Source organism: Narcine bancroftii, chromosome 5, assembly GCF_036971445.1.
Source record: "Narcine bancroftii isolate sNarBan1 chromosome 5, sNarBan1.hap1, whole genome shotgun sequence".
NCBI lineage: Eukaryota > Metazoa > Chordata > Chondrichthyes > Torpediniformes > Narcinidae > Narcine > Narcine bancroftii.
This window is the reverse complement of record NC_091473.1, coordinates 80941431-80966399: the sequence shown is the minus strand read 5'-3', so window position 1 is coordinate 80966399 and position 24969 is coordinate 80941431. Positions and strand designations below refer to the sequence as shown.

General features: G+C 43.3%; 1 protein-coding gene across 3 annotated transcripts in view; it reads right to left on the bottom strand.

The window, feature by feature from the left end:
• The window catches only part of LOC138763599 (uncharacterized oxidoreductase ZK1290.5), a 114752-nt gene that overhangs the window by 32864 nt on the left and 56919 nt on the right, over positions 1-24969 (bottom strand). For all 3 annotated transcript variants that reach the window (XR_011357674.1, XR_011357675.1, XM_069938020.1), the window contains exon 4: positions 12093-12184. Coding sequence is in view for 1 of the 3 variants with exons in the window: in XM_069938020.1 (XP_069794121.1) it covers positions 12093-12184 (92 nt within the window). In the remaining 2 variants the exon portion in view is untranslated. The remainder of the gene's footprint in view (positions 1-12092; positions 12185-24969) is intronic.

Sequence of the window (24969 nt, the reverse complement as noted above, 5' to 3'; positions counted from 1 at the left end):
CTCTTCCCACATTCCATCTATTATTCCCAAATTTTAACACTTATACACTAGAGGCAATTTATAATGTCCAATTCACCTACCAATCCACACAACTTTAGAATGTGGGAGGGAACCTTAGTATATGGAGTAAATCCCACATGGTCACAGGGAGAATGTGCAGTCTCCACATAGAAAGCACCAGAGGCCAGGATTTAATTTAACATGTTAAAATTGTGGGGCAGAAACATAAAGTACGAATTCTGCCACTGTGCCAGAAAGTACAACAGATGACCATAAACATTTGATCAAGATGTATTTTAAAAAGGCATAAAAATGATGGGGCTGCTGTAATGGCAGCGCTGCCGCTGATGCAGACCTGGGGAGACTGGGGAGCAGAGACACAGCGCTCCCCCTTGGGGTTCTACTGCCTAGTTCTATTTTCGACAGTTCTATACAAGCCTGTTAAAGGAGCCAATGGTGTTTTATTTAAAATCCTGCAGGGGATCTAGGCCTAAGATGGTGATGCCTGCAGCCACGAGCGGTGGTAGACTCCGGGAGAGCACCGGACAGGTGGAGGGCACCCATAATGGGGCGAACACCCCCATTGATAAGGAGAAACAAAGGAGCTGAACCCAAGGACAGCAACCTAGATGGCAGACCAGAAATGGGCTCTGTGGTTAAAGGACAAACACAGATGGTGAGCTGTTAGCGACTTGTGGGCAAGGAACTCACACAGGCTACTGCTAACTTGATGTCAAAGGATGCTGATGGCAAGGAGGGCTCTTGAATAGCCGTGGGGACTCAAGGCTTCCTCATCATGTCAGAGGTTTGGATCTGGGCTCGGGTTGCAGATGGTTCAAAATGAACTGGAGTCTTGTGCAGCTGCAGAAGCACTGGAGGTGAATCCATGGATACTCAGTGACTCTGGGAGGACTATCTTTTGCTTCTCCTTCTCAGTCTGTAAGGGGTGTAGGGCAATGTTAATGGTGAATCATTGTCTGGCTTACGGCAAACTAAAGACAATTTTGTGTAATATTATGTTTCTGTTTTATTACATGACAATGCATAGTATCTGAGTATCTGATGTAATGAGCATAGAGAGACATATGGAAGGAATACTGAACTCTGGACCTTCATATTGGAAGGCATCAACATCAATGGTGCAATGATTAAAAGTAGGGGTGCGTAAAAGGTGAAGATTGGATCAGCATAGATATCTCGAAAGGCTAGAGGATATTACAGAGACAGGGAACATAGAGGCTTTGAAAGGTCTTGAAAATGAAGATGATATCTAATACCATGAGAGCATGACAGTGATCTGGGAACAGTGAAAAAGGCAGAAACTCTCAAGATACTTTAAAAGTATTCGGAGGTAAACTGAAAAATCCGAATTTATTGTCATCAAATTCAGTGTTTGCAGTAGTATCAAAGTACAAGTTAAGAACTTATGTACAGAGCTATGAATTAAGTGTAAGAAGGTAGCTTTTTATAGACTAAAAAATGGCAAACATTTTGAAACTATTCTTTTGTTGATGTTATTAATAATTTCACAATGCTGTAAAAACATACCCTGAACAATTATGCTTTCAGGACAAAATGAATGGTCATTTAAGTCTGCTTCATGCTGATTTCTTCTGACTTAGTGCTAAAAATAATGGTGTCTGGCAGTTTGCAAACTACCCTTTCCAACATCTAACCTCCAATGACCAGATATTCCTTTGACAACAGTTAACTTTATGGCCTTAGAATATTACACTGGTTATACAAAATTGAAATATATCTTGCAATACCTTGTTATTGTTGCATTTGAAGAAAACCACTCTATTTTTTTACCTTTGAGCAAATCAATCATATAAATATATGTCAGTAGCAAATCTGACATAAACTCAACCAAATGCATGTTGGAACACAGCTACACATAATACCCAACAATTTTTATTAGTAAAATGTGAACTAATAACATAACAGAATTAATTTGCTCTGAAACCATTACAAAACAAAGTGATTTAACCCAGTCTCTGACAATCAGTTCAGTTATTAAGCTATAGAACATGGAAACAATTTTTTTGGCCCAATTCACCATTCGGATCAAGTTGTCTATCTGAATTAGTCCCATTTGCAGTACTTGGCCATATTCCTCTAACCCTTTCCTATCCACAAACCTATCCAAATGTCTTTTAAATATGGTAATTGTTCCAGGCTCTACCACTTCCTCTGGAGTCACATTTCATATATGCACCACTCTCTGTATGAATAAATTTCCCCTTAGTTCTCTTCCTTCAGTTGCCCCTCAGATACCTAGGGCGCCATTGTTATTGTTGCTGTTAGAGCAATGCAGGTTAGAACATGGGTACGATTCTGGTGCTATCTGCAAGGAGTTTGTATGTTCTCCCTATGATCTGTGTGATATTCCCTGGGTGATCCAGTTTCCTCCCACCCTCCAAAAACGAACAGGGTTGTAGGTTAATTGAGTGGCGTGGGGTTCAATGGATGGAATTGGCTTGTACTGTAAAAACTTTATATCTTATCCATCTTACCATAAACCTAAATCCCTATATTTAGACTCTCATACTTGTTTAAAAGTAGTGGCATGTTAGCCTTCATAAAAAGGGGAATAGAGTATAGGATAGAGTAAAGATGTCCTTCTGCAGTTGTACAGGACACTGGTGAGACCACACCTGAAGCATTGTTTCCAGTTCTGGTCTCCTAATTTGAGGAAGGACATTCTCGCTATTGAGTGAGTGCAGGGTAGAATCACAAGGTTAGTTGCCGGGATGGCAGGATCAATGTATGCTGAAAGGTTGGATAAACTGGGGTTGTATACATTGGAATTTAGAAGAATGAGGGGAGATATGTTTGAGGTAATGGGATTGGACACGATAGAAACTGATTACATATTCCCGATGTTGGGGGAGACCAGGACTAGAGGACATAGTTTAAGAATACAGGGAAGGCCTTTTAGGATAGAGGTAAGAATTTTTTTTTAAACCCAGAGAGCTGTTGGTCTGTGGAATGCTTTGCCGCAGAAGGTGGTGGAGATAGGTTCTCTGGATAAGCTCGAGGGAGTTAGATAAGGTTCTTGTGGACAGGGGAATTGAGGGTTATGGGGAGAAGGCAGGGACAGGGTACTGATTGTGGAAGATCAGCCATGATCTAAATGAAGGGCAGTGCTAGCTTGGTGGGTTGATTGGCTTACTCCAGCACCTATTGTCTATAATGGCTTACACTAATCAGCCAAGATTCTTATATTAATGAAGCAAAAATTATTTATTTACTTATTTGTATGTGTGTTATGTCCGGTTGTGTGTCTGCATATTTTGCACTGATGACTGGAGAAGATTGTTTCATTAGGTTGTACTTGTGCAATCAGATGGCAATAAACTTAACTTGCCTTAATCTTCCAACAGATCAAGTACGATCATCTGTCTTGGAAGTTAAATTTATATACCAGAACTTAACATTCATGCTGTCTAACACAAAATAAAAACTGCAAACGGCAATTCCCTCTGCTTTCACAGCTAACATTTAAAATGGCTAGCCACATATCATAAATAAATAACTGAACTGTATCCATGACAAGTATATTCTAAACTCAGGTTCCTTGGTCACTGGAACTGGTTATGGAGGAGGTGGGACCAGTTAAAACTGGATAGTCTTCACCTGGGCAGGACTGGAACCAGACCCAGGGGGTGGGGGAGGGGGTTGCTGTTTGGTTGCTAGTGCTTTTGTGGAGAGTTTAAATTACTGTTTTATGGCAGGGAGATGGGAATCTATGTAGAAAGACAGAGGGAAGCAATGTAGAGAATGGAACAAAAGTTACAAAAGAGAAAAGTAAAGCTGGAAAACAGAAAAAAAATCAAATACAAAGGATTAAAAGATTCTTTCTTTCTTCTTTGGCTTGGCTTCGCAGACGAAGATTTAAGGAGGGGGTAAATGTCCATGTCAGCTGCAGGCTCGTTTGTGGCTGACAAGTCCGATGCGGGACAGGCACACACGGTTGCAGCGGTTGCAGGGGAAAATTGGTTGGTTGGGGTTGGGTGTTGGGTTTTTCCTCCTTTGCCTTTTGTCAGTGAGGTGGGCTCTGCAGTCTTCTTCAAAGGAGGTTGCTGCCTGCCAAACTGTGAGGCGCCAAGATGCATGGTTTGAGGCGATATCAGCCCACTGGTGGTGGTCAATGTGGCAGGCACCAAGAGATTTCTTTCTTGTACCTTTTCTTTGGTGCACCTCTGTCACGGTGGCCAGTGGAGAGCTCGCCATATAACACGATCTTGGGAAGGCGATGGTCCTCCAGCAGCGTGGACTCGATGCTGTCGACCTCTGCCATCTCGAGTACTTCGACGTTAGGGATGAAAGCGCTCCAATGAATGTTGAGGATGGAGCGGAGACAACGATGGTGGAAGCGTTCTAGGAGCCGTAGGTGATGCCGGTAGAGGACCCATGATTCGGAGCCGAACAGGAGTGTGGGTATGACAACGGCTCTGTATACGCAACAGACTCGCCAAGGCAAATAGCGCCTTTGGAAGACTACACAAAAGAGTCTGGAAAAACAACCAACTGAAAAACCTCACAAAGATAAGCGTATACAGAGCCGTTGTCATTAAAAGATGACTAGATTCTAAAAGGACAATGAGTATAAAATCACTTTATCTGAATGCCGTAGCATTTAAAACAAGTTCATGGTTCAAATCAGTATAAAGGGCTATGATTTAGTTATCATTACAGAAATAGAAACATAGAACATAGAAGATAGGAGCAGGAGTAGGTCATTCGACCCTTTGAGCCTGCTCCGCCATTCAACGAGATCATGGCTGATCTTAAAGTTCAGTACCCCGTCCCCGCCTTCTCTCCGTAACCTTTAATACCCTTATACTGAAGAAATATATCTAATTCCCTCTTAAATAGATTTAATGAACCTGCCTCTACTGCCCTCTGTGGCAATGAATTCCACAGATTCACCACCCTCTGGGTAAAGAAATTCCTCCTCATCTCGGTCCTAAATGGTTTGCCTATTATCCTCAAACCATGGCCCTGGGTTCTGGATTTTCCCATCATTGGAAACATCCCATCTGCATCCATTCTGTCCAGTCCTGCCAGAATTTTATAGGTCTCTATGAGATCCCCACTCAATCTTCTAAACTCCAGCGAGTACAATCCCAATTTGTGCAATCTTTCCTCATAAGTCATTCCTGCCATTCCAGGTATCAGCCTGGTGAATCGCCTCTGTACTCCCTCCATTGCAAGAACATCCTTCCTTAGATAAGGTGACCAAAACTGCACACAATACTCCAGGTGTGGTCTCACCAAGGCCTTATACAGCTGCAGTAAGGTATCCTTGTTCCTATACTCAAACCCTCTTGATATGAAGGCCAACATACCATTTGCCTTTTTAACCGCCTGCTGTACCTGCATGCTCGCCTTCAGAGACTGGTGTACAAGTACCCCTAGGTCTCTCTGCACTTCCCCATCTCTTAATCTATTGCCATTCAAATAGTAATCTGCCCTCCGGTTTGTATTACCAAAGTGGATAACCTCACATTTATCCACATTGTAGTGCATTTGCCATGTATCTGCCCAGTCCCTCAATTTATCCAAATCACATTGGAGCTTCCTGACCCCCTCTTCCGTGCACACAATCCCTCCTAGCTTAGTGTCATCTGCAAATTTGGAGATATTACATCCAATCCCCTCATCCAGATCATTAATGTAAATAGTGAACAGCTGGGATCCCAGTACAGATCCCTGTGGCACCCCACTGGTCACCGCCTGCCACTCAGAAAATGAGCCATTTATCCTAACTTTCTGTCTTCTACCTGCCAGCCAGTTCTCAATCCACATCAATACTTTCCCCCCAATCCCATGAGCCTTGATTTTGTAAGCCAGATGTTTATGCGGGACCTTATCGAAGGCCTTTTGGAAGTCCAGGTACACCACATCCACTGGCTTTCCCCCATCTATTTTACCTGTCACCATCTCAAAGAATTCCAATAGATTTGTCAAGCACGATTTACCTTTTGTAAATCCATGTTGACTCTGTCTGATCCCTTCTCTGCTAGTCATATGCTCCGCTATTACATCCTTAATAATGGTTTCCATCATTTTGCCCACTACTGATGTAAGGCTCACCGGCCTATAATTCCTCGCTTTTTCTCTACCCCCCTTTTTAAATAGTGGGGTAACATTAGCTACCCTCCAATCCATGGGTACTGATCCTGAGTCTATCGAGTTCTGGAAAATAATTCTTAAAGCATCTGCTATCTGAATGGCCACTTCCTTAAGTACTCTAGGATGTAGATTATCAGGCCCTTGGGATTTATCTGCCTTCAATCCCATCAATTTCCCCAAGACCATGTCCTTAGAGATACTGATTTCTTTCAGTTCCTCCCTTGCATTAGTCTCTATGTTTCCCAACATCCTTGGGAGGTTATTTGTATCCTCTCTTGTAAAAACAGAACTAAAGTAAGAATTTAATTGGTCTGCCATTTCCTTATTCCCCATTATATATTCCCCTGATTCCGACTGCAAAGGACCTACTCTGGATTTCACCAATCTTTTCCTCTTGACATATTTATAAAAGCTTTTGCAGTCGGTTTTTATATTTGCCGTAAGCTTACTTTCGTAATTTATTTTTGCTCTCTTGATTAATCCCTTTGTCCTCCTTTGGTGCATCTTGAACTGCTCCCAGTCTTCGGTTGTGGTACTTTTTTTGGCCAATTGATATGCTCTCTCTTTGGACCTAATGCTGTCTCTAATTTCCCTTGTTATCCACGGTTGAGTCACCTTTTTTGGTTTATTTTTATGCCAAACCGGTATAAACGATTTTTGCAATTTCTCAATTAGATCTGTGAATGCTTTCCATTGTCTCTCCACAGTCAACTACCCCATAAACACCACCCAATCAATCTTACTCAACACCCGTCTCATACCATCATAATTCCCTTTATTTAAATTCAGGACCTTAGTCTCGGTTTTAATTTCATCACTCTCCATGTCGAGTGAGAATTCAATCATATTCTGATCACTCCCATCCAAAGGGCCTCGTACAACAAGATTGTTGATTAGCCCCTTATCATTGCATAATACCCAATCTAAAATGGCCTGCTCCCGAGTTGGTTCCTCGACATATTGGTCTAGATAACCGTACCGTAAACATTCAAGGAATTCCTCCTCCTCAGTATTTTTACTAATTTGGCTAGTCCAATCTATATGCAAATTAAAGTCTCCCATGATGACAGCTGTTCCCTTATTGCACGCTTTTCTAATTTCTCTTTTAATGCCTTCCCTCACCTCTACACTACTATTTGGAGGCCTATATACCACTCCCACTAACGTTTTCCGCCCCTTGCTATTCCTCAGTTCTACCCATATAAATTCCGCATCTTCCGAGTTGATATCCTTTCTGTCAATCGTGTCGGTCCCTTCTCTCATCATCAATACTACCCCACCCCCTTTTCTTTCTTGCCGATCCCTCCTAAATATCGTATACCCCGGGATGTCAAGTTCCCAGGCTTGCCAACCCTGCAGCCATGTTTCTGTAATCCCAATCAAATCATATATGTTTATCTCAATTTCCACAGCTAATTCATCTACCTTGTTCCAAATGCTTCTTGCATTAAGATATAAAGCCTTCAGATTTGCTTTTTTCACCCTCCTTGCTCTTTCTGATTTTTTACTTTCGCTGCCTAACCTAACTTTTCCTGTTTTATCTTTTCTGTCCTTTGCCCTATCATACAAGTTCCCACCCCCCTGCCAAATTAGTTTAAACCGCTCCCGACGGCTGTACCAAACCTAGCTGCCAATATATTGACCTCTTTTGGGTTTAGGTGTAACCCATCCTTCTTGTAGCGGTCATGCCTTCCCCAAAAGAGATCCCAATGATCCAAGAAGCCAAAACTCTGTCCTTTACACCAGCCCCTCAGCCACACATTCATTTTTCTTAACCTTCCATTTTTGTCCTCAGTTGCACTTGGCACAGGTAGCAAACCAGAGATCACCACCCTGGCTGTCCTATTTCTTAGTTTCTGTCCTAGCTCTCTGTAATCCTTTTTCAGTACTTCCTCCTTCTTTTTATCTATGTCATTGGTACCCACATGTACCAAGACATCAAGCTGTTCGCCTTCCCCTTTTAGAATACCCTGGACCCGATTTGAGATATCTCGCACCCTTGCACCAGGGAGGCAGCACATCATGCGGGCATACCTATCTGGCTCACAGAATCTGCTGTCTGTATTTCTGACAATGGAGTCCCCAATGACCATTGCATTCCTCTTTACCTTTTGGTCCACCGTGCCAGGCTCAGTGCCAGCGACCTGGTCACTGCTGCCAGCTTCTGTCAGGTCATCTCCCTCAACAGCATCCAACAAAATATACCTGTTACTGAGAGGGATATTCACAGGTGTGCTCTCCATTTTCCTGGTATTTTTCTTCCCTCCCCTGACAGTTACCCACTTTCCTGACACATCTGGTCTTGGGGTAACTATGTCCCTGAAAGTTGAATCTATCAACTCCTCACTCTCCCTTACCAGCCGTAGGTCCTCAAGTTGCAGCTCCAGTTCCCCAACTCGGTCCTTAAGGAACTGCATCTCAATGCACCTGACGCAGATGTGGCTATTTGGGAGGGTGGGACTCACCCATGGTTCCCACATCTGACATCCAGTACAAAGCACTAACCCCATAGGCATGACGCAGCTAAAATAATGCCACTTACCTTTCTCCTCGCCTGCTTTTGCCTAAGCCTGTTGAGCCAAAGGTTGGAAGTCCCACTCCTTCAGTGCCCCTCTCACTCAGTGCGCCGCTCCTCGCTGGCCACTCCCTCCCCTTTTACTCCTTTTACTGGCCCCTTGACCAATTAACCTTTGACCAATTAACCCAGTCACTCTCTCCAAGCTCCTACTCCTCTGACTCACAGCTCAAACTCCAGCTGCTGCCTCCTCAGACTCCCAGCCCGATTTGAGTAGGCCCAAGCCCCAGTAAGCCCTTGTATTTAACTGCTTACCTCCACGTCACTCCCTCCGAGCTTCTCCTCCTTCGACTCCCAGCTCGAATTTACATATAGATTGGACTAGCCAAATTAGTAAGTCCAGCTATTTATTCTACTCACCCTCTGATGCTGTCTCTTGGCTCCTCCTCCTCTCACCCGACACCAAGCACTGACTCACTGTCTCCTCCGACCCCAGTTGCAGGGTGGAGATGATTGGGAATTAAATATCCAGGGATGTCAGGTCTCTTGATAAGCAGGAAGGTAAGGGATGTGGGGTAGCACTCTTAAATTAGGGTTAAGATCAGGGAACATGCTTTCTTAGATATGATCCTGTGAAATGAGACAGGTGAAATGAACAGTTTTATCATTAGGGATCCTCTTGGAAAGAGTGATCACCATATGGTTAAATTTGTCATACGAATGGAGGGTGAAATAGTAAAACCATTGCTTTATGTCTAAACAAGGGAGATGACAAGGGAATGAGGGAGTAGTTAGTTAACATAAACTGGGAACACAGGCTACATGGTGGGACTGTTGAAGAACAATTGAAGAGCTTCAAGGAGATTTTTCACAGTGCTCAACAAATCTTTCTTCTAGTTCAAAGCAAGTGGATTAAGCAGGCTGGGCAGGTGGCCCAAGGTGCCAGCTTTGAATAATTTGGGGAGAAAAGAAAGGCATCAAATCAAAAGCTCATGCTTACAATGTTGCCAAGAGTAGTGGGAAACTAGAAAATTGGGAAAACTTTTAAAAGTAACAGAACCACTAAGCAAGCAATAAATAAATGAAAGATGGATAGATTTTAAAAGTAAACTAGCAGAATATTGTAACATTTGTTACACATACACAAGTTAGTCGCAACATGAAAAAGATGAAGGAAATAATCGTCATCTTCAGGAGGACCAGGAACGACCACACTCCACTACATATCAAAAACTCTATAATTGAGAGAGTGAAGAGCACAAAGTTCCTCTGAGTTCACTTGTCTAATGACCTATCATGGACATTCAACATCTCAACATTTGTCAGGAAGGCACAACAGCAACTGCACTTTCTGACAAGACTGAAGCTGGCAAGGCTACTGGCCACCATTATATCAATCTTCTAGAGCTCTGTCAGGTCATTCTGGCCCATTCCATCACAATGTGGTACAGTTGCTGCAGAGAAAAAGATCGGAGGCCAATCCACAGGATCATTAGAGTGGCAGAGAGGATCACTGGACTCTCCCTCCCTCCCATTGACGTGATCTACCAGGAGGTTTGAAGAAGACGTGCAAAATCATTCAGCATCTTTTAGCTGCTCCCGTTGGTGAAGAGATACAGGAGTATCAGAGCCAGCTCTGCCAGGCTGAGGAACAGTTTCTTCCCATGGGCAGTGAGAATGGTGAACATCCAAAGAAACTGCTCACACTAACCATCTGAGACTCTCATAGATACAAACCAACATTATTTATTTGTATAGATGAAATACATGTCCTGCATATGTATTGTTTGTCTGCTTGTGTGTTATGTCCAATTGTGTAACTGTATGTTTTACACTAAGGACTCAAAAATGCTGTTTTGTCAGATTGTACTTCTGCAATCAGATTACAAAAACTTGACTAGAAATGGATGGCTACAGTGAACATATTCATTGGAAGACAAAAAGGGGAAATTAATAACTATTGATAGAACAACTATTGTATGCCAGTCTTCACAATGGTAGACACTGGTAATATGCCAAAGAGCAAAGTGAAGGATGAGATGGGAGGTAAGGACCTTAACACAATTGCTATCACTAAGGATGTAGTGTTGGGCAAACAAGAGGGTCTAATGTTTGATAAGTTCCCTTGTCCTGATTGAATGTATAAGAGGGGATGTTATAGATCTAAAATTATGAAAGGAATAGACATAATAACAGGAAAGTTGTTTCCATGGGTAGATGAGACTAGAACAAGGGAACATATCCTAAGATTTAGGGAAGTAGACAGAGATCAGAAGGAACTGCTTCTCCCAGAGAGTAGTGAATCTGTGCAGTTTGCCCCCAAGGAAGCAGAAGAGACTGCTTCATTAAACATATTTAAGACACAGATCTATAGATTCCTGAACAGTAGGGAATTAATGGTTATGGGGAAAAGGCCCACAAGTGGAGCTGAGTCCATGGCCAGGTCAGCCATAATCTTACTGAGCGGTGCAGTAGGCTTGATGGGCCCAGATGGCCCTACTACCACTCTTATTTTCATGTTATGTTAAATTCACAATGGTAGTTTAACTGTTTCAGCCACTTCAATATGAATAACCATTTGTGGTGTCATTTTTGGTTGAATTGCAAAGATCCCATCAATTAGAAAGGGAACTATTTTTATTTTCTCAGTCATTATCCAAAAATGCATTTCATTATTTAGGGCTTTTGAATGCAAGGAGTGAGCTTTTGCAAAACTAGTGATTTACAATGGCCCTGAAGTTAAAATTCGTCACATTACATAAGTATGCAGTGCTTGCTTCCCCAATGCCCTTAACTAACTCAATATGGTCAACATGGTAACAAAATTACCTGGAAGCCCAAAATAAGTGAAGTCATATCTTGCAAGATCTGAGAGTTATGTAACAATTTAATTATAAATACCTAGATAATAGTTTGAAACCACAGACAAAATGTTTCAGAAGTAACATGTCACAGGATAAGCCAGGAAGTTAACAGGGTATCTTTGAATATACCTTTATACAACAGGCTGGGCAGGTGGCCATAGTCTGCCAAAATCGATCTGCTCCTTTAATACTTGTACTTTATATGCTTACATGGTGGCCAACTGTTATTTTCTAATAGCCATAGGAATTGATTGGTTTGGGGATTTGCAATGTAGATTATGGGCAGAAATGTTTTCAGAAGATCTTTAATGAATTTACTTTTTAAAAAAAATGTGACCTACTGGAATAATATATTAAGGCTGAACAATCAAAGTTTACAAAGGGATAAATCTTCTGAATTCTTGTTTGAGAATCTAGACACGTTTATGGAAAAAATTTCTTAAGGTAAAAAAATTGTATGGACAGCAATAGGGCAAATTGTATATGATTTGAAACAGGATCAAACTTCCTTTTTTTTCTATGCTTGCTTTTGTTCTTGCAACAATTGCATTTTCAATACTGGAGACTCTCACCTGATTTACATGTGGGATGATGTCACAGTCTTCCTTCAGCTGCTCGAGATGAGAAATGAGGAAATTGCTCACTCCTATGGATCGACATATCCCTACAAAAAGCAAAGTGAGAGACAATAATGCCAGAGATTTAGTTACGCATCAGAGGATATCCTGCAGTTCGAATACTTTTCTGGATGACAATGAAGATGGTGATGTAGAACAGTGTCTGGATAAAAGGAATTTTCAGAGAAGACCGGGAACTTCATTAGGGAAAATTTGAACATATCTTAGTGCTTGTTCCATTAAACCAAATAAGGAAACAGTTTTCTAATACAAACATATTGCAACTCCCTAGTGAACATGAGCCTCAAGTTGAGTACTGGGAAAATCTAATGAGGCATAAATGGAAAAAAAACAATCAGAAATGCGTCAGCATCAAAAGAAGGAAACGATGTATCGCACTGCTTGCCAAATTTAGAGTAACTGCAGCAAAAAAAGAGGGACGCAGGCAAGGACACAGAGTTCTTAACAGGCACCAGTCCATTGTATGTGTGATGGTACTAATTATGGAGAATAATACATAGCAAAATCTTAAAAATACTTGTACTGACTGAAAGGTGCTGGGAATCCAAATAAAATGACCAATGACTTAAAATAATGTATTGTATTATTTTTCTGCTAATCTATAATAAAGGGCCAAATTACATTTTTTTTCATTATAAAAGCTATTTTGTTGATGCTAATAAATGGTTTTTATTGCAAAACATTCATTTTTGAAACATATTTCTGAGAACCAAGTTTAAATTTATGTACCAGTACCAGTACATAATACAACCCAATGAAACAGTGTTTCTCTGGACCATGATGCACACACATAAACAAAATAAACACTGCATAATAATCACAGATATACACAAAGATTTAATTTAAAATAAATTTACTAGTATATAAATATTTTAGGATGACTAACTCGGTTCCAGGATATTGTGGGAAGAAGCTATTTCCCAGTCTGATAATCTTGATTTTGATGCTTCATTCCTCTTTCTTGATGGTGGCATGTCAAAGATACAGTGGAAAGGGTATTCTATAATTCTTTGAGTCCTTTTTAAGCAAGGCTCCTGGTAAGTGTCGTCAATAGAGGAAAGGAAAACCTTAGTGATCTTCTTGGCTGTTTTGATGACCCTCTGTATTGACTCCATATCAAACCACACAATAATTTAGCCAGACAGGGCACTCTTAATTGTGTGCTTGTAAAATGTTGTCAAGATGGAAGCCTTGCACTTCCTCAAAGTCCTTAGGAAGTAAAGGCACTGCTGTGCCTTCCTGACTGATGAGGAGGTGTTGTGGGTCTAGGGTAAGTCACCCTTTATAAACACACCAAGGTAGTCTATGCTCACCAATCTCTCCATGACGTAATGTAATGGTACGAGCCAGACCATCAAATAACAGTGAACAAATCTAACATTCAGTTATTTCTCGAGGAGCAAAAAAACCATATAACGTATTTGCATTCAGCTCAATGGCAATTGAGAATATCCCAATTACAAGCACAGGGGTGTAGTAGAAACAGTTTCTGACACTGAAGCATAGTTGGAGGTTATCACACTGATTTACTTCACAAAGGTACAATATAAACTTTGTCTAATATATTTATTGAACAAACTTCTCTATAGTCCATCTTAAAAATGTTAAAAATTCCTATTGCTTGATTTGTCGTTCACACAGAGCTCAAGTTTAAGGGATAGAATTTTCTTTCAGGTTTGATACATGGGAACATCATTTGGAATTAAAAATAGAACTTGATCTGGACTCTTGTCAGATGTTCATCAAACAAGGGTGATGAATGACATTTTTGCGTGACAGAACAAGTAGACTGAAAATCCATTAAGGAAGACTGATACAGAGATGGTTTCTGCAAAATACCTTCTGATAACAAATGTGTTTGTAACTTTATCAAGACAAGTTTAACCCAACTTGCCTCTTTGGAATGGCAAACATGTGATCATCATAGCCTTCTGAACCTTAAATCGATTTGTTCCATCTTTGCTTTCATCTTGTCTGCTTACAATTTTCAAGGGGAAATATATCTGTCTGTAGATGAATAAATGCACATAACATATTACATGTGATATTTTTAGCACTTTATTGGGGAGTTAGCTGGTAAAATCTAAGTCTTAGAGTTAAAATAATCTGAACTACAAGATGATGACAGACAGACAGTTACTAAATTGGCACTGTAACGTCTCCAAAATCAATTCTCAGTTAAAATTATCCCTTATTTACTGCAGGATAATATACAAGATAACAACCAGAATAAGATTGCGAGGACAGGTTCATTTTTTCTATTGTAGTGGAATAAAATCATCAAATTTATTTATCAAATAGCTTACTTATTGCGTTATTAGACTGATGATCTACCTTGATTATGAAATGAAATCAGGCTAAATTGCTGAAATTGAATCATTTTTATTTGTAAATGGGTCTACCAACTTTTCATGAACTAACACCAGCCTAGCCAATTAACTCTGGCCTCAAATTCCAATGCCTCCAGCCCCCAGTTTCTTTAGGATTCATGTGCAGGGGCGAGGCCCATGGGCTCTCTGACCATTGAACACCCAACTCCTCGAGCTTGCAGAACTCCTCCTTGGCCAGTCGGAGATTCCCTGGGGGAAGTTGTCTCTCCCTTGCATGGATGTGATGTCTGATGCCATGCCGAGGCATCTCCACTGTTAACTGAGGGGAAAGGATTGCCTGGAAATCCCACTAGCACCTTGGAGAACTCATCCTCTGAGCTGTGGACAGAGTCCAGGTGCATTGCCAGAAACCTAGCGCCCCTCAGTGCGATGGTCTGTTAGGTCTCGGTGTGGTCAAGTCGCTTACCCTTACACTAGAAGGCTGTGGGCTCACAGGAAATTCGCTCTGAGGAGTGGTTATTCCACTGCAGCCAGTGTGAACTCCCAAGAGAAGTGACTGCCCCGAACTGCAGCTCGGCCCTACAAGTGCCATAAGTTCGTATACTGCTGTTGTTGGCAGCCCTCAATGTGGGTCCCACTAGCCTGTGCCTAGTGTCCAACCCTGTAAGGGATATCACGCTGACCTTTGCTCCTGTATCCACTAGGAAGCATCTGCCGACAGGCGGTCCCAGACGTGCAGGAGGCTCTCTTGGTGGCCAGCCCCAGTGGCCATCAGTGATGGCTAGCCTTGTCGTTTCCCTGGATTCTCAGGGGGACTGGCATCGGCGGGCCTTGGTACTCTAATTCCGGTGGTAGAAGCACCATCTGTTGCTGGTATCGCTCCTGCCTCTCGTCTGCTGTTCCTTGCTTGGGACTGCTCTGGTCTGATTGTGGGACTTCTTTACGAGCCCCATGGTAGCCGAGCACTTCTGTTTCTGTTTCCACAGAATGTCTGCCTGTGCTGCAACTTTCTGGGGGTCAGTGAAATCCGCATCCGCCTGGAGCAGTTGGATGTCTTCAGGCATCTGTTCCAGGAATGCCTGCTCGAACATGATGCCAGGCTGCTCATCTCCTAGAAGGGCCAGCATCTTGTTGATGAGTGTCGACGGAGATCTGTCTCCAAGCCCATCCAGGTGGAGCAAACGTGCTCCTCGCTCTTGCCACGAGAGTCCAAACGTCTTGGTTAATAGCTCTTTGAAGGCAGTGTAAGTGCCTTCCGATGATGGCCTGTGGATAAAGTTGGCCACTCTGTCTGCAGTCTGTGGATCCAGGGCGCTGACCTCATGGTAGTGCTGGGTGGTCTCTGCTATGATGCCCCGGATCTGGAACTGAGCCTCTGGCTGTTCAAGCCACACGCCGGGTCGAACTGTCCAGAAGATCGGGAGCTTCAGGCCGACTGCGCTGACTGTTGCTTCATTCTCCATTGCTAGGTTTAGATTCCTTCTAAACCGTCGGGGTCACCAATTGTAGCCAACCGCTACAAAGAAACATACACACACAGTATGGCCCGCTCACGCCTTTATTAGAGCTGGAAAGGCTGTTTTTATACTGTTCAAGTTCCCGCCATTTTTGCTGATTGACTGAGTCAGTCATATGAATAACAATAGCGGTTGGGAACATCCATGCATATGAACGTCCTTCTTCCCCAGCCTGTTTCTGCTGAGTTAGCTGGGCAGCTTGACCAATGCCATTTTAGGGCTGTTGGTCTGATGCTGCTCCAGCTTCTACCCCCGCTGGTTCGTTGTCCTGGAGTCACTTTAGTGATCCCTGTCCACGTCTGCTGCCGCGCGATGTGCCGGCCCAATCTCCGCAATTGTTTCCTCCTATATACCCAGTCTTTGTCCCACTTAATTATGTTCACCAGTCAGGTTGCCCCTCAGCTTCCTCCGCTCCAAGTTAAACAAACTTAACTTCTTCATTCACTCTGCACAAGTAAAATTTGGCACCGTGGCAACATTCTGGTGAATCTCCTCTGCACCTTCTTCAATGCAATCATGTTCTTCCTAATGTGTGGTGACCAGTAATACATATACTACTTAAACTGTGGCTTAATCAATGTTTTAGAAGCAGTAACATAATATCTCAGCTCTTATATTCTACGTCTCAGCTAATGAAGGCTGGTATCCTTATTTACCCCATTAGAGATCTTTGGTTTCATGATTTCCAAGGGACCTATCATGTATGTATTATGTTTGTCTTACCCTTAATAGTCTTTATAAAATACATGTCTTTGCACTTATTAGATTTAAATTCCATCTGCTATTGCTCTGCCTATTTTTTACTAGTTATTTCCATCTTACCTTAAGACTATGGCTATCCTGCTGTCAGTCAATAGCATCAACAAGGTGTTTTGGACAGATTTACTGATCATACTTCCAACATTCATATCCAAACATTATTATACATGAGGATCTCAATACAAATTACAGCATTGATCCCCATGTCATAGGCTTCCAATTACAAAATCAATCCTTCATTATCAACTTCTATTACCACGCCAACTTTGAATCCAATTTGGTACTTGCCTTGGATCCCATGTCCATATAGACCACAGTATAACGGCACTGCCCTCATCAACATTTTTTATCTCTTAAAAAAGTTATTTAAATTGATCAGACAGAATCTTTCCCTAATAGAACCAAGCAGAGCATCTTTAACTCAAACTCTCCTCCCTGGCAAAGGTTTTTGTCCCCTTCTCTCAGTGCTTTTACAGATACCCTGAAGAACTATGAACTATTCAGCAAAGGGCTCAAGTCCATTGCAATTTCTAGTTCTAATGTGCCTTGGTTTATTTTCCATTGGATAAATGCTGATATAAATAAATAAATGTTTATTTTATCCTCAGTACACTTGACATGCCAATCAGATCACTGCAGAAGGTGCTCCATGTTCTGCCAACTTTGCCTTTTCAAATCAAGACTAAACTCAGTAAAGACAGACTTTAGTCACCATAAGGATAAAGGCACAATGTGAATGCCACTTAAACAAATAAAATAATCAAAATGATCAAATACAAATTATGTGAAATCTGCTGCACTAAATTTCTTTTAAAAAGAAATCTTTTAAAAGATTTTTAAATCTTTTAATTTAAGATTAAACTTAAGCAGAGAAGCCCCCAAAAGAAGCAGGAGCTGAAGATGGCATCAGTAGAAGCCTGGCAGACCATCACCAGAGAAGATACTCAGCACCTGGAGATGTCTATGAATCATAAACTTCAAGTAGTCATTGCAAGCAAAGGGATATGCAACAAAATACTCAACATGACTACCTTAATATGCATACATTGCTATATCACAAAAATTGTGGCACCCTGAAATGAGGGGATTATGTATAAAAAGTGTTCTCATTTCTAGATGGTCAAAATATACACAAATATCTTTAATAAAATCTGGAATGTGTACTTTAATTACATGTGAATTGTTTGATTACAAATTTAAAGCTGTGGAACACAGGGGCAAATAAAGGGAAAAAGAGTGTCTCAAACATTTCGGAGAGCAGTGTATATTTCTTAAGGTGAAACGGAGTTCAACAATTGAAGACTGAGGAGCAGTTGATTGGGCAATCAGTCAGGTGACCCAAACATCACTATAAAATTGAGGGACTGTATAGTGGAGTGGTCATTGAGGGAGTGGGCTGAGTCAGAGTGGTAAGGATTTGGCTCAAAGGGCATCGGCAAGAAGAGGTTGAGGTGGTGGTACAGGGTTTGAAGTAAGAAAGGGCCAGCTATTCGAGGAACAAAAAGGATTCCACAGGTAGGTACAAGTAAGGGCAAGTTTTAGATATGTATTAGTTTTCCTCCAGTCATAAACAGTGGGAATGGCAGCCAAGGCAGGGGAATGATCCACTTGCAGAAATTGGGTCATCAGGGAAGCCAAGCAGTATCTCTGACAACTTCATCTGTGAGAATTGCATCCAGCTGCAGCTCCTGACAAGTCTAGTTAAGGAATTGGAGGTGGATTTGGATGAAGTCTGGATCATTTGGGAGGCAGAGGGGGTAACAGTAGTTACAGAGACACTATCACACCTAGGAGGCAGGAGGAAGGCGGATGGGTGACAGTCAGGTGGGGGAAAGGGGAAGGCAGGCAGTGCAGGGCACCCATGTGGCGATTCCTCTCAATATCAAGTATCCCATTGTAGATTCTGTTGGGGGGGGGGGGAGGTGGAATCATGAACTATCAAGGACAAGCAATGGTGATCACATCTCTGGCACAAATTCTGGTCCTGTGGCTAAGAAGGGAAGGGAGAATAAGAGGCAAATTGTAGTGATAGGGGATTCTATTGTTAGGGGGATAGATAAAAAGTTCTGTGGAAGAGATCAAGTATTCCAGATAGTATGTTGCCTCACTGATGCCAGGGTCTGAGATATCAGATATTGAGTTAACAGCATTCCCAGGAGGGAGGGTGAGCAGCTAGATGTTGTGGTCCATATAGGTCAACAACCTGGATAGGAAGGATGAGGAAGTCCTACAAGAAAAGTTCAGGGTGTTAGGCACTAGGTTGAAGGACAGGACCTCCAGAGTAGTAATCTCAGGATTGTTACCTGTGCCACATGCTAGTGATGTTAGAAATAGGAGGATAATGCAGCTTAACATGTGGCTAAACAGATGGTACAGGAGGGAGGGCTTCAGTGTTCTGGATCATTGGGCTCTCTTCCAGGGAAGGTTGGATCTAGTTCAGCATCTGAACTAGAGGGGAAATAATATTCTTGTGGGAAGATTTGTTAGTGCTGCTCTGGTGGGTTTAAACTAGATTTGCAGGGGGATGGGAATCAGAGTTCCAGAGCAGATAGAGGAGTGAAGGAGGGAAAAGATTATGTTAAAAATTACATGCACTGTTAGAATTCAATGGGTTGTACATGGTGGAAATGTTCTCAGATGCATATTGTCTTGGGTAAGCTTATACCTCTCATTTTGTTCATTTTAGATTGGTCACAGTGTTTGAGCTACCGAAAGAAAATAGACACACACACCGAGAGCAGTTCAGTTTATACAAATGTTTATTACTAATTCAAAAGCTGATTTCACACTACAATATGCAAGCCCTTCCCAACTATACTTATCAATGCTTGGACTGGTCCCAACTGCCGAAGCGAGGCAACGACTGTACACTTGTAGTAGGTTGTCAGGGCGCTGGTAGCAGCTTCTCCACCTCCCCCGACCGGGACGTTGCTCGGACTCTGGCTGTTCTTCCTTCTTGACAAGGGGTGTTCCCACCCCTCGGAGAATCTAAACTTCAGCAGCAGGACCACAGGCTTATATACCCCAAAAACAATTAATCATGCGCCTACTCCTAATATTTGTCAGTCAAAATCAAAACTGAACATTATATTCTACAATTTAGAAGATTAATTATTATGGAACCAGGATGTTATGATTTCCTGGTTTATCTCGTAGATACAAAGACTTATTAAAACTTCTCGAGCAAGACAGGTTGTGACCAATTCGTCAATTTCAGAGTGTTGCATTTGACAACTGCTTTCCCTGGGCCTCACAGTGGAATTCCATTTCAAAGTGTATCTTCAGATAAGTCCCCATGGCTGAGTTTAATTACATCTGCTAGTTCTGAAAGTAAGGTGACCTGCATGTGGACCCAGTGTCGTCAGTTCCACATAAGCAAAAAGCATCTGGGTACATGGTTTTAATCCTCCATTACATTCCACCCCTTGGTCACAATCTGTCATTTGCGAGGCCTAACCAGTATTTGAGTACAGAGGGAGTGAAAAAAGAGAAATCAAAACAACAATTACAAAGATAAGCAATGACACGAGCAACCAACGGAGGATAGTGTGGCCCACTCCCCCAAATGTAGCAGTTAGCCATGAGAAAGGATTCCAACCAAGGCTCAAATTATCCTTGTTGGCCACAATACCCAGATACTGGAGCTCACGGACAGATTTTGAAACCTGCTGAACAATAACATATTTATATAAGCTGCACTTGAGGCTGGTGACCTTGGTGTAATGCATCGGACCGTGTTTCCCACGGGGAACTCCCTTAGAACGTCCTCGACATTACAAATCCAATTGCTGGCATCAAAGCAGCTGTTAAGCCAGATCACCAGGAGTGTAAAATGGAGAACCTGGAACAAAGAAGCCTGACACGTCACTCACGATACCATAAGCGTTCAGTGTTTAAACAGACTAAATCATCCAGTCCCTCAATAGCTACCCACCGAGTGTTACCCTGGGCAGGTGTCACTATTTCCCCTTTTACAGGAGGGCCACTACCTGGTGGTGCCACCCATACCTTTTGTCCAACATTCTCTAGTTCGGGAATCGGGGGCAATGACTGTTATTCCTCTGGAATAGGCTGTAATTCAGGAGCGTGAAGAAGTCGGTGGAAAGGTGTACCTCCTTTTAAAGGGCGATGATTCAAATTGTCGACTGCCTGCTGCAGCACATGGCACCACCCCTTCTGGGTCCCCAGTGATGTTAACAAATGAATTTGTTCCTTCAGTAAGCCGTTCATTCGTTCAACTAACCCGGCAGCCTGCGGGTAATAAGGTATATGGTGAACCCATAAAATACCGTTGTCATTTGCCCAATCACAGATTGCTTTCCCGGAGAAGTGCGAGCCATTATCAGAGTGAATCTCCTCTGGAACATCATAACAATAAATCAAATGGTTTAGTCCTTGGATAGTGCTAGCTTGGTCAGCTGTCTTGGTGGGAAAAGTAAAAACCAGGCCCGTAAAAGTGTCAACCATTACTAGGACGTAATGTTTACCCATACAGTCTAGCATGGGGCCTATGTAATCAATTTGCCAGACCGCAGCTGAGTGAGCACCCTGTTTTATTCGGCCATGCGGACCAGGTGGAACGGTATGGAACTCCACAAGCTGACATTCTGGGCATGTACGTATAACCATGCGGACATCATCCTGATGGACGGATAAAGCATGTGTACGGGCCCACATAGCTGATCCCTTCTCCCCCAAATGCCCATCGAGCCAGGGGGACGGTATCAGCACAGCTGATAGTGGCAAGCTGATCTGCTACTGCATTATGTTGAGCCACGTTAGTCGCCATATTGGTATGGGCATCAAAGTGATAAACGGTTATCTCACGATGGTGGGAAGCATCCCACAACAGCTGCCACAACTCTTTGCCCCATACTGGGCGGTCATGTATCATCCAGTTGTTCTTTTGCAAATCAGGCATCCATACCACAAGTCCATTAGCCACAGCCCAGGAATCAGTAAACAGGCGAAGAGGGTGATCATGGGGATCTAGTGGTAAAGTGACTGCCTTCAACTCAGCATAATGACTGGAGCCACCATCCCCCTCCTCCGATAAGTGAGTTCCTGACCTGGGATGGTAAGCCACCTGTTCGTGTACGCGGCCCACCCCTTCAGGGCCTCTGTTCGCACGACTCTGAATATACCACTTCCATTTAACAATAGAAGACTGCTGAGCACTCCCGATCTTTAGATTAGCATCATTAGCCAGGACCCAATTCATGATAGGAAGTGCAGGTCGCAATTGAACATCTGCATCGCCTGTCATTCTTTCAGTCTCTAGCAGGGCCCAGTAACAGGCTAGTAACTGTTGTTCAAAAACAGAATAACGAGTGGGGCAGCCTCGGGCATGGTATGTGACCAGAATCCCAGTGGGACTCGGCGACCCTCTTGTTTCTGCCAGAGGCTCCAGGAGGCCACATCATCAATATAATGGTGAATTGAGAGGGAAGGCGATACTGGAAGGTGGGTGAAGGTATACTGGCGCCCCTTCCAGGTAAAGGCGAACTGATCCTGTGATTCCTCAGCTATAAGAATACTGAAGAAGGCGTTAGCGAGATCAATGACAGCATACCATGTTCCCGAGTTCCCAGTAGCAATGTTTTCAATAAGGGTGACAATGTCCGGAACTGCTGAAGCAAGTGGTGGGGCATGTTTGTTCAAAAAACGATAATCAACTGTCATTCTCCAGGAGCTGTCCGGCTTCTGGACCGGCCAAACAGGGCTATTAAAGGGTGATGTTGCGGGCCTCACTACCCCTTCTTCTTGCAGAGCATCGATGGTGGCAGTAATCTCTTCCTGCCCCCCAGGGAGACGATATTGTGGAATGCACACCGGTTTCATGGGGGCTGGCACCATCACAGGATCCCACTTAGCCTGACCCACTACTCGTTTTTTTGTAATAGTTCGAATTCCAAATTCAAATCCCCCTTGGCTAGTATTAAGGGCCATACCGGCCAACATATTAATACCCAGGATACACTCGTTAGTAGCAGCTACCGGGGCATGTAACCAGACAGGGGAAGGGCTATCACCCACCATGGCACAGACTTTTATTTCCTTTGCCAGGGTGACCGCTCCTCCCAACCCCTCTATTCGAAAGGTTGGTCCAGTACAGAGGTCGGGGTTACCCGGAATCACCGAGTGCTCCGCACCCGTATCGACCAAGGCCAAATATTGGTGGTCATTACCCCCACCCCAATGGATTGTTAACAGTATGTAGGGCCGTGGGTCCCCGTGTATCCGCCCCGTATCTCAATGGAGTAGACACAGGAGCCCTGCCCACACCTTCATGCTTTAGTAGGGTTCGGGGGCTTCCAGGCCCACATGCCACTATTATCCATTAGAGCCTTGTTAACCATTTGTTGTACCTCATCACGGTAACTGGAGCAGGAGAAGCCTGCTCGCTAGAAGCAGCAGGGGGAGCAGAGGGCACAACTGGGCCAGGAGGACTCAGCAGCTGGGGATGATGTTCCCCTGCTTTTCTCTTATAAAGGGCATAAAGGACTGCAGTAGGTTTCCCATCAATATCACTTTTAGGTACGCCTAACTTTAACAAGGTTAGAAAAAGGTCCTTTCTTGTCGGTCCGTTATTAGCAGCAGCCCCTCTCTTTTCATCCTGCTTGTCTGATTTAACCTGGGTTGTACGTGAATGGATTTTACCTCCCAATTCTAATTCTCGAAGCCCAGATAAGGCATGCATCGCCTCAGACACTGGGTGCCCAATTAGCGGACTAGTTACGGATGGAACCAATCCCCGTGTGGTGGGTTGGGCGGAACGAACCAATCTGATATGCATTCTGGCAGTGAATATCTCTTCATCAGGGCTCCCCCCATGTACCCACAGCCTCAAACGCCCTGCATACAAGGCAGAGACCAGGGCCTGTTGACGAATTAATGCTATACCCTCCTCTGGGGTTCTCCAATTGTTTTGCAAATGTAAATCCCAATCTATTGGTGATGGGTATACTCGTAGCAGGGCATCCCCTAGAGTAGTAAGTAAGTAATCCATCTCTCTCCCTCTACCCCGCAGCTCAGCAGTGACCCGGATATCAGTAGTCAATGTTCCTAATCCCAACAATTCCTCAGGAGTTAAAAATACATTACCCCCTCCTTGTTCCCAGACACACAGGAGCCAGGCCGCCAGAGTTTCTCCTGCCTTTTGCCTAAATCGATCTGCAATGGCAGCCAGCTCTTTTACAGAGAAATCACGTATCATTGACTCCTTCGGACCCCTGTTCCCACTTTGGCCCACAGGGTCCTCCACCGAGCCTAGGGGAGGAGGTTGAGGTCATAGAGCATAAGCAGGGGTTTGGGTATTTTCCCCTGGGTCAACATGGGAAACCGGGGTATCTATCCCTTCCATCTCTACCCTTACATCATCCCCCCCTTCTGTCTGTTTGGGAAATCTGCTGCCTTATAGGGCGGGCGTGAACAGCAGGTGGAGAGGGTAGTATGATAGACACATGCAGAGGAGTATCTGCATTATTACCATTGTCATTCCAGATATTCCCATCCCATTCAATTACATCAGGATCGTCACCATTCCTTATCATGGCATGAATACGATATGGATCGGGTTCTACTCCATGCCTTTCCTTATCTGCATAGAGCTGCTGCCGGAGTTTAATATTATGGCAGATTATTTGGACATGCTTATCTTCCCATTCTTTGGCTCTGTCCTGACTGGTGCGAACAATCTCGCTCAGCATTGTCGCAGGACTTCTAGCTCCTCCTCTAATTGCTTTCTTTTGCACTGAGATTCTACTTCTCTTTGAATTGATTCTGCTTCACGCTGAACGGAGTGGCGTAATGCTGTGGTCAGCAACCAAAAACCATTCGTCAGCGTTCCCTTTTTATCAGGAAATTTACTTTCTCGAAGGAGAGTGGCAACCCGCTCTCCTAGAGGTGCACTTGATGGGTCTAACTTCTCATCCCAACTAATGGGTGGTCCCAACAAAGACAGGGTATTGGCCAACATGCCAAACCCATCGTCTTTGGAAGTCCATCCAGGAATCAAGAACTGCTCAGGGCTCACCTCTTTCTTTCGGCGAAACATCTTGAGACCAACCCTGCTCGCAGCGCCAATTGTCTTGGGTAAACTTATACCTCTCATTTTGTTCATTTTAGATTGGTCACAGTGTTTGAGCTACCGAAAGAAAATAGACACACACACCGAGAGCAGTTCAGTTTATACAAATGTTTATT